Source organism: Myxine glutinosa, chromosome 2 (assembly GCF_964187855.1).
Source record: "Myxine glutinosa chromosome 2, kmMyxGlut1.1, whole genome shotgun sequence".
Lineage (NCBI taxonomy): Eukaryota > Metazoa > Chordata > Myxini > Myxiniformes > Myxinidae > Myxine > Myxine glutinosa.
In genome coordinates this window covers 56,032,708-56,043,665 of record NC_136262.1, presented here as the reverse complement: position 1 = coordinate 56,043,665, position 10,958 = coordinate 56,032,708, and the positions used below count along the sequence as shown (strand labels likewise).

Sequence of the window (10,958 nt, the reverse complement as noted above, 5' to 3'; positions counted from 1 at the left end):
ACTTTTGTATCTTTTTATTATAAAAGTATAAAACCATTCCACAAAGCAGTGTTAAACCAAGCAACGAGTTCAAAGAAACATTGTATAAGGATCATAAACACACCAATAAAGAACAAAGGATATTCAAAAGAAATCAGCAAGTATAAAAATTTACCAACCAAAGGTGAGGACACAAACAGAAACCACAAACAATTTTAAAGGAAATGCTCACACAAGGGCTATGAACACATCAAGAGCAAATTAAGCGTTTGATTAAATAAAGTGAAAAATTGAGAAAGGGAAAGAGAGGGGGGGAGAGAGAGAAGGGGAGAGAGAGAGGGGGAGAGAGGGAGGGGGAGAGAGAGAGAGGGAGAGAGAGAGAGAGAGAGACTTTTTTTATCTTTCTTTTTTTTTTTTTTCTTTTTTTTTTTATTGGTGATCCCAATGCGATCCAAATGGACAGACCAGGAGACAAACCTCACACAACCAGTAGCCGGGAGCGACAGAGCATCCGTGTCCTTCCCAACCGTGTTCCTTTCTGAATGCACCATGTAACACGTCACCATGTTCACTGCTGGAGGAATGTTTGTGAACGCATTACATCATAACACTTTTCAGATATGTTTTCCTTGATGAACTTGGGGACTTGTGAGCCACTCCAGAGGTGTTGGAAAAAGGCCGATCGTAATGGGCAGGTGCTCCATCTTGGAGGTGCTCCATCTTGGAGGTGCGCCATCTTGCAGGCACGCAATGTTGCAGGTTATTCATCTTGCAGGTCATCCATCTTGCAGGTGCCCCGTCTTGTAGGTTCTCCATCTTACAGATGCTCCATTTGTATGAAGCTTTGGAGTTGCAAGCTTCCTGGGGCTACAGCGGTGATCAGTTCACTCATTTACCCCCGGGTCGAGCTGTAACCCCCCCCCCCCCCCACAAATTTGGAGAGAGAGAGAGAGAGAGAGAGAGAGAGAGAGGGGGGGAGAGAGAGGGAGAGAGAGAGAGAGAGAGAAACATTCGACATTTGTCCCCGTTTGGTGCCAGGAAAACATTGTTCACAGTGAAAACCCAAAAAACAATTCAAGGCGATGGCTGTACAAGTTTAAAATGGGAGACAAAATAAATCATAAATTCATTGTAAGGGAACCATCAGCCAGTTGACATAAGGATGCCTTGACACACCACCGTTGTGAGAACACTGTGCAATCATTCGATTGAAACTCAAGATTTACACGCGATGTGACGAAGGCTTTAAAGAGGTGAACAGCATCATCAACAGAATTACAGGCATTTTGCATCCTGTGTTTTCTCGACAAGTATATGGCAAGTTTTGCTTCAGAAGACAAATAGTTGGCTAAAAGGCACTCATCTTTACACAGGCGGGAAGTGGTGAAACCGAAGATAAAAACACAATGCGTAAAAATTAGGCCAAGCCCCCGGACCACACGCGATAAAACTGTAAAAAGGGGTGCCAACCGAGGACAATCAACAAAAATGTGAGAAATGGTTTCCGTCGCACCGCAAAACGGACATAATTCCGTGTTATCGGAACATATGCGATGCGATAAAACATTTGATGGTAAAATGTAGTGCGCCAGCCGCCATTGTAAGTCTCCGGAGCGCTTGGCGATCGGGGCCTTGTACATAGTAAGCCAATTGATGGTGGTGAAAGGAGTGGTCCGGAACATTCTCCCCCAGTGCGCTTGCGGTTCTGCGGGTCTATCATGAACAAGGGTTAAAACACACAAAGCATAAACACAAGATTTCTCCATCAAATGAAAAGAGGTGAAGCCCTGAAAATGAAGTAGAAGTCTAGGAAAGAGAAATTCGGATAAAGAAGGGCTAGCTTCCGCCTGTGGGGCCCATTTTAGCCCGGTTCCCTTGAAAAAACGCAGGATCACAGAAAATATCCTTCCTATGACTCGAATGGATCGAACTCCGGTGGCTACAGCAATGTCAGCAGCTGGCTTCCATTTGTAAGGAAAAGGGGTTCTGAGATGTTTAACCTTGATGCATCCGACGTCGATAAACTTTTGCATAAAAGCACGGTTACTGCAGACCCCTTCAAATATGGGGTTTAGAAAGATGGGCTCGTTTAAAATCAGCTCAAGAGAATAGTTCCTGTTGTCACGGCGAACAGGAACCGCTTGCCATGCTTCCAGCATACTCCTATAGAATAGAGGAACTGGTGTTACATCAACTTTCGTGGTGTCTATAAGGAACAGTTCTTGGTCGTAGTTGAGTTTCCCTGCTTGCTGAAGCAGGCAGTGAGCCGACGCTTTCCACGAGACGTCGGTGTACAGCAGCCTACGAAGTGAAAGGAGGCGAAAGGCCATCACTTTGCTAGAAACAGCAATCAGTCCATGTCCTCCTTGAGCAGCAGGCAGGCTGAGCACACCAGGTCGAAGCCAGTGCTTACCTCCCCAAAAAAAGTCGATAAAAGTAGCTTGTAGCTTTTTGAGAACGAGATCTGGGGGCTGCAGTGCCATTAAAACATGCCAAAGCATTGATGCCGCAAGATTATTTATAACAAGGGTTCGGCCTCGATAAGAAAGTTGACAAAGTAAACCCCTCCATTTCAGCAACCGTCTCTCAGTTTTGATTATAAGAGACTCCCAGTTTTTTAAAATGAAGTTTCCAGGGCCAAGAAAAACACCGAGATAAAGGATTCCATCCCTTGTCCATTCAAGTTGTTCGGGCAGAGTTGGAGGAATGGCTCCATTTTGTGGACCAAGGTAAAGAGCACTGCTCTTCTTCCAATTGACCTTTGCAGAGCTTGCCAAACTAAATTCATGGACACATTGGACCAAGGCTGAGACATCTTCATCCGAATGAACGATTACGCAAAGATCGTCCGCATAAGCGATCACCTTAACTGGGTGCGCCGTTGGTTGCGGAAGGAAACCGAGAAGACGTGCACACAAGCGAACAAGCAAAGGTTCAAGTGCGAGGGAGTACAGGAGGCCAGACAAAGGACATCCTTGGCGAATGCCTCTACTGGCCGGGAAAGGTGGACATAAAATATTGTTGACCTTGAGTAGACTAAAGATATTATTATACAGTAACTGTACGTGAGAGATAAAATTTTCTGGAAACCCAAACCCACGTAAAACCGAAAAAAGATAAAAGTGATCAATGGTGTCAAAGGCCTTTTCTTGGTCTAAAAAAACCAAACCAACATTTCTTTGTTTAAGATCACAGATATCAATTAAATCACGCACGATAAAAATACTGTCATGTATTGTCCTTTTCGGAACACAGTAGCATTGATCGGGGTGTATGATGTCGCCAATCACGGGCCTGAGCCGGTTGGTAAGAGCCTTGGAGAAAACTTTGTAATCCGTACAAAGCAGTGAGATGGGACGCCAATTTTGCGGTTGCTGGAGGTCTCCTTTCTTTGGGACCAGGGCAAGTACCGCCCTACGACAGCTTAGCGGCAGTAAGCCTAATCGTAGGCTGTCAACCAAAACTTCGAGTAACTCTGGTCCCAGGAGGTCCCAGAAAGCTTTGTAAAATTCTGCAGGTATCCCATCCAAGCCAGAGGCCTTACCTGAAGGTAAGGTTTGTAAAGCAGCATGGAGTTCTTCCATGGTTAGCTCCTTGTTCAGTTGCAGGCACGCAGACTCCGACAAGGTGGGTAAGGAGGAAGTCAAGGATCCCGTGATCTCGTTATCGATTCCCTTAGCGCGATACAGGTCAGAGAAGTAGTTCTTGAGGGAATACCTGATGTCTTTTTGATCGTGCGTTATTCTTCCTTCCTTCGTCCTTACTGAAGTTATCTGCTGACCTCTCTTAGTTCGGACTTCCAGTGCAAAAAAGAACTTGGAGGAGGTATCCAAATGACGCAGGTTCTCCATTCGGAGACGAATCAGCGCTCCTCTCGCTTGCTTTGCACATAGATCAGCAAGAAGAGCTTTTTTCTTCGCCAGCAGAGAGTTCGTTCTCTCAGTACTAGAAGCCAAGAGGTTGGATTGCAAGGATAATATTTCCTTGGCAATCAGGGATTGAAGGGCAGAGTTGTGTTGAGTACGATAAGCTCCATATTGTTGGCAAAACAATCTCATCTGTACTTTGGCATTGTCCCACCACTGCCCAAAGCGGGGGAAGGATGGTTTACGTTGGAGCAAGGCCCTCCAGAATGCATGAAATGCATCAACAAACATTTTTTCTTCCAAAAGGCTCACATTAAAGGTCCAGTAGGCAGCACCACGATTCCGAACTGGTAGGCAAGCACAAAGCGTAACCATGTGATGATCTGAGAAGCCACTCGGGACAATGTCCGCGCCACTCACGATATTCAGAAAAATACTGTTAATATAGAACCGGTCCAATCTTGCGAGCGAGAGGCGACTCTTTGAGCACCGACACCACGTATATTGGCGGACAGAAAGATTGCGGATTCTCCACACGTCAACAAGGGAGAACTTGGACAAGGATCTTAACAGAGGCACTGCGCTTGCTGGGTGAGGCTCCTCTCCATTACGATCAAGGGCAGGGTCCACGGTACAGTTAAAATCTCCACCCAAACAGACAAGTCCATTAAAATCAATGTGCATGAGAGATGTTTCCAACTTAGTATAAAAGGCAAGTCTTTCTGTGCTATCACTAGGTGAGTAAATGTTCAGTACCGTGTGTTTAAAACCGTTGTGTGTAAAAGTGACTGAAATTAAATACCCTTTGATTATGTCATTAAAAACTATATGAGAGCTACAGAAGGAAGGCTGTAAATAGACAGCTACCCCAGCCCTTGGGTGTTCCAGACTACTAAAAAACCATTTTCCTTTCATTATCCTTTGCCACTCCCCCATACAAGAGGAACTACATCTTGTCTCTTGTAGAAGTAGAATATCGATGCGATTTTCCTTAACAAACTGTTTAACTTCAATTTTCCTTATAGTGGGGGGGCCAATGTTTTCCCGTTGAATTCAAATGTTAATTTGTGGACACTGGTTGGGTTGTCTTTAGGGATGATAGAAGTTGTAGAAAAAATATGTCTCCATTTTTTTCAAGTTCTTTATAGCGGCCATTTTGGATTATCAAAATGGCGTTTGTTGAAAACCGAAATTGTCATTATCTTGGCTTCTAAATGACCTAGAGTGTTAATTTTGGTGTCCAAATGTACATATTTGCGGATACTTAATCCAATAAACACACATTTATACACCTACATATGATCAAAAGGGTTCTTATGGCAGCCATCTTGGATTTTCACGCACTTATGCCAACACATATATATATTTTTTTCCATCATTTTCACTTCTAAATCACATAAAGGCTGGACTTTAGTGTTCAAATGTACACTTATAATGTCTTTGTGCAATATTTTTAGTTGGCAGTGTTCATTGTTACATTGAAGGATCTCCATCCTCCTCATCATCAGTGTTATCGATTCCCATGGGGCGCTCCTGACCCGTGTTACCACACACCTCTTCATCTGCCCCACACATACACATCTCAGAACAGTTGAGATGCTGAGACCTGCATGAGCAGTGAGACATGCATTGGGTCTTCTTGCAGTTACATTTGATTAGATGTGTGATGGCAGCTGGGGCTGGAGGGTCCTTGGTTGTGATGGGCACCAGCTGATCTCCTTCTGCTCTCCATCCATGTTCTGTTGGTTGTGGAAGCTGGGGGTCCGGTACATCAGCCTGATGCCACACCATGGCCTGGAAATGTGCACGAGCAATGGCTTCATGTAAAGCTCCCCGTGTTGGTGGCAGCTTCTGTGCCTCTAGCTGTTTCTTGGTAAACAGTCTCCACCTCAGCTTGCCCACATCCACAACTGTAGTACGAGGCTCATACAGCTGGCATACAAATGCCTCAATGTCACTTTCTGTGTCAGCTCTCAGCTCCTCAGAGGCCCCAAGGTCATGAAACGCAGATACCACCTCAACAGAGCACCTATTGAGGGCTTGCCAACATGTGAGCTTTCCCTTGCCGGCAAACCGACCAGTCTGGTCTGCTCCCGTGAATGCATGGAATCCTGGTAGGGCTGCAGCCTTCCTGACACCAAGTTCATGTACTATTGGTTCCAGTGAGATTTGCCTCTTCTTGTTCCCCACACCCGTGATGAAGTATGTGTCTTTGCATAGTTCATGGTACCGGTGGAGTGCTAGGATGAATACATCAGTATCAGGTGACTGAATGTACAGCTGTGTTGCACCTCTTCGGACGGCATCTAGACTGTGAAGAAAGATCCTCGTATCAGCCTCCTCCTGGGAGCTACGGAGATGCTGTACATCCATGCAGTTGGAGAAGACATCCTGCCTTGAAGTGACGATGAAGACCTTGGTAGTCCCCTCAAAGTGACACAGAGCTTTCTTTGCCAGATAGACAGTTAGCTCATCTTTGGTGTTGGTGTGCGACAGGAACTGTTTTGCTGTCAGTTTCCCAATCGGGGTGCTGTCTTGAACGTGGTAAGCAGTGGGCGGCTTGCCACCTTGGCGCCTCTCCCGTGTGGCCTCTTTCAGTGAATTTGGCAGATCATATCGGTCAAACACGAGGTGGACTTCATCATACCCGTTGGTCTTGCAGTCCAGTGTTGCATTGAAATGGCCAGCCCACTGGGCACATGTTTTGACCCATTGTGGCTTACCCATTGCTTGCACTAATGCCATGCCGTCTATGACAGTCACCTTCTTGGGAGGGGGTGGAGTATGTTCAGGATTGTCGTCGTCTGGCTGCTGACCAGTGCCAGTTGACTTCTTGGGTAGATCTTCTAGGATGCCCATGAGCTTGCTTTTGTCTGTGCATGGTAGTAGTGTCCCAGCCATTGCAAAGAGGGTTCGTGGAAGCGCGGTGAATTCATATTGACCTATGGCATCCTTCAAGTTGATCTCTGGTCGTGAGCGGGCCACGATCAGCATGCGCGCAAACAGTGACCTGTCGTCTTTCAGCTCTACAACCTTGTCTGCCAGTTTGTGCTTCACAGCTTTCCTGGCACTCTTCCACATCTTCAGTTTGACCTTTCCCATTCTGGCCCAAAGGTTGATTTCATTTGTGTTGATGCGCTCTGCAACAAACGTGTTATACGCTTTCTGACCAATCTCATCTTGGTTGCAGACATCCTTCTGTACTTCAGCTGGCATCACCACCTTGGTGATGATAGTCGTCAGGTCTTCACCCTCATGCGTCATGGGATTCACGGACTCTCTGATCACATTCTTCAGTCGACGAATGTTGTCTTCCTGCCGAGCCCAGACTGTGGTTGATAGGTCGTGGTGCTCCTTGCGTGTAGCGGATTGTGAGCCAGCCATCTGACGGGCTTCTTCAGCAAGCCTACTCAGCTCTGGTGCTGTCAGAAAGAACCTTTCGCGGGCACTGGCATTCTGGGTAATGCCCACAATACCCCCTGTCACCTTCATGATCCTGTTGATGTGCTCCAGTGCATGGTCCACACCTACAGCACAGAAGGGGATTTCATTCTTATGGACACTGAAGTTCCCATCCATGAACTCTTGGTAGATCCCTGGATCTGTCATCTTCAGGGCCTTCATCTCTGCAAGGTACCGGGGAGTCAGCCTGGCATATTTCTGTTTGTCATGTGCAAAGAAGTATATGCACATCTCATCCAGTGAAGACAGGTGAAGCTCAAATTGTCCATCACGGGTGGCACGGATGAATGTGTATATCAGCATTATCATCCGCATGTAGCGTCGCACAAACTTGAACAGTGGACTCTTGGCTTCTTTCCTCTCATCAAACTTTGCCATGGCCTCCAGGACTTCGTTTGACTCGAGGACAGCTAGCATGTTGTTCTGCGCGCTTGTCATCTCCTCTCGGTTGTGTAGATGACAGCTCTGGGCAACCTGTTGTGCTGACTGGGTACATGGGCCCCTCAGATGGGGATGCTCTTGGAAGAATGGGGATACACTTTCCTTAGTGACCTCTTGACAGAAGAAACAAAGGTCTCTGTTGAATGGAGTTGATGATGAACGTGTGAAGCGAAGAGTCTCGTCTTGCGTAGAACCTGAGGTACTTGCAGCGGCAGGTGCAGAAGAAGGACGTCCACATCTCTTATGAAGATGCTGGGTGTCGCCATGTTCGCAGGCTTTCTGGTGGCGAACTCTAGCACGCTCCAGGTGAGCAGTGTTGCATGTAGATCCATAACATGCCCGGTGCCACTTTGCTTTATTGTTCCTCAAGTCAGTGGCAGTGAAACAGCTTAATCGTTCGCTGATCTGTTTGAAGTCGGCATCACCATATCGTGCCCTCTCCTGGATGAACTGGAGAAACTTTGCATATGAGCCCAGTGCTGGCTCAGTCACTAGTGCACCTTGGGGATCCTGGCACTGAATGCAAAGTGTGAAATCAGTTTCTTTCTTGGTTTTCTTGCTTTTTGGCTCCATCATAGCTCAGGGTCACGAATCTGGAACATACAAATAACAAATAACAATTAAGATAGATGTGCATTAAGTTAGATTTTGGACACTGGTTCGGCTGTGCCATAAAAACCTATTTTTATCCCTTGTAGGTTATTAAAGAAGGTTTCATTCAATTCTCTATCCCCAAAAATGTACAACTGGACACCAGAATCGAAACTCTAGGTCATTTAGAAGCCAAGATAATGGAATTTTACGTTTTCGACATCCGCCATTTTGAAAATCCAAAATGGCCGCCATAAAGAACTTGAAACAATTGGAGACATATTTTTTCTAGAACTTATATCATCCCTAAAGACAGCCCAACCAGTGTCCAAAAATTAACAAGCAATTTCACCGGGCATTTCAATCTGCTACATTGGCCCCCCCACTATTAGGGAAGAACGTCCCCCATTAATATTCAAACTGGCGAAGGAGAAAGCCATGATATAAGGGTGTATATAAACGTGTCAAACAGCTTGGCTGGGCTACATCTGCAGCTCCTTCTTCGCTTTCAGGATACATTTCCGGAGACGATAGACCTGTGATTCGGTCACGCCAAGCTGTCCGGCTTTAACAAGCAGTCGCTTCGCAGAGACCACAAAGCCGATTAGGTCAGGGAAAAAATCTTTAATTTTTACCCGTTTCTTCCGAAAAGTGTCCTGGAGAAATTTTATGATCTCGGAGGGTGGAACACTGGTCTCACCCTCCAAATCTTGGGGAAAACCCGGGTCATTCCAGGCTTCGACACTCCCGGCAGAGGCGAGCGACGAGGTCCCGTCCGAATCACATTCCGAGTGTCGGTCCATGTCCATGACATCAGTTTCATGCTCCTGATATGGAGCTAGTGGCTTCACAAGGGAAACGTCACATTCCGCACCCAAAGCAGAAGGAAGAGGAGTATGTGGGGGAGGAGGAGGAGGGGGGGGAGGATGAGGAGGGGGGGCGGGAGGATGAGGAGGGGGGGCGGGAGGAGAAAAAAGGGGGATGGGAGGAGGAAGAGGAGTGGGAGGAGGAAGGAGAGTGGGAGGAGGAGGGGGGGGTGGGAAGAGGGGGAGGAGCGGGAGGAGGAAGAGGGAGAGGAAGAGATGTACTATCAGGAGAAGTTTCACATTCTGCTGGGGGCAAACCCGGCACGTCATCAGCTGATGCCTTACACTCTGATTCACCTGGGCTCGAGGTTGTCTGCAACTCAGGAACGTCACACACCTCACCCCCAGCAGGAAGAGGGACAAGAGTGGACTCGGTGTTCACATACACGGTGCCTGTGACCATGGGAGTGGTCACATGCGCTTCCTGTTGCACCACACCAACTTCCTGTTCGAGTTCACCAACTCCACAAGCAGAAGCATCATCATCCTCCAGAGCAAGAACGTCGAACCGATTTTTGGTTTTAAAAACCTCAGATATTGCTGCTTCCAAACGGGACTCGTCATGTTCGTCAGCCGGTGCCATCTTTTTTGGACAGCTCGCTGCCACATCCTGACTGTTATCAGTTAAATGTTTTAATTTATGTTTCCTTTTATAAGGAACAACGGTAAACCCCTCACCATCTGCCTGGGGTTGAGCCACCCCCGCCGCCGACGGCTCAGGTAAATTACTCGTGTTTGAGGCATCACGAGGGTCCCCGACTCTAGATGGACCACTTTTTGTGTTAATGGTCTTCACCGGTATCGATGCATCACCGGCGGTATTCTTGGGGCAAACGTTTTTTAAATGCCCCGATTCACCACAATTAAAGCAAGTTATAGTTTCCGTTGCAATATAGATTTGATAATTGCGGTTTTTATATTTCAACGTCATAACTGCATTGAGTGATTGAGCGTTATCTTTTAAAATGATATAACAATGACGTCGGAACGACATAACATGCCGAACCGAGGCGTCAGTGCGAAGACGAAGCGGAACCATCGAGACCCGCGACACAACTGTGCCAAAAACACTTAGTGCAGAGACGATCTCTTCACTAGTGAAAAAAGGAGGAATATTGGACAGAGTTAACCGAACGGCCATTGTGTCCAAAGGATTGATGTTAACAAAAATATCCGGCGAGACGGTTAAACCGATTTCAACCGCCTGGGCCACGTGTCGCACGTCCGACAGGAAAACCACGATGCGATTATTCATTTTTGAAGCTGCAAGAACATTCTCGATTCCAACAAGGTCTCCTAAACCAATCACCACATTCTCAACACTAACTCCATCAGGTGGAGTAATTATCACTCCCTCCTTACGAGTGAGCGACTCGTACACACTATTGGACAAACGTCCGTTTGCCATAGCTGAGAAAAATATATATATAAGGGAAGTTTAAATTTAAACAAAAAGAAACCTGTCACAAGCAACCAGCAAGTGGAGGTAAAGGAAAAAGATAAGGAAAAACAATATATAAATGAGGAATCGAAACCACCGACGAGCAGTTCGACCAGAAAAACAAGGCAAATGAAACGCAGGCCCAGAAACCGAAGGTTTCAACAACAACCTGCGAAAACACTTACCGTGCGCTCTCCCGCTCTCTCTCAAGTCTCAACACACACAGGAAACAAGGGGAAAACTTTACAATCAGAAACAGGGACACAATGGAGTGAATAAGGGAGATAGGAAACAGCCAACACAGAGCACTCA

The 10,958-nt window shown here is 46.6% G+C and overlaps 1 protein-coding gene across 1 annotated transcript in view; it reads right to left on the bottom strand.

Moving 5' to 3' along the window:
• Positions 1–8,313: 8,313 nt before the first annotated feature.
• The window catches only part of LOC144891042 (uncharacterized), a 114,798-nt gene continuing 112,153 nt past the window's right edge, over positions 8,314–10,958 (bottom strand). The window contains exon 2 of the mRNA XM_078773316.1: positions 8,314–8,341. Within this exon, the coding sequence (XP_078629442.1) occupies positions 8,321–8,341 (21 nt within the window). The 3' untranslated portion in view covers positions 8,314–8,320. The remainder of the gene's footprint in view (positions 8,342–10,958) is intronic.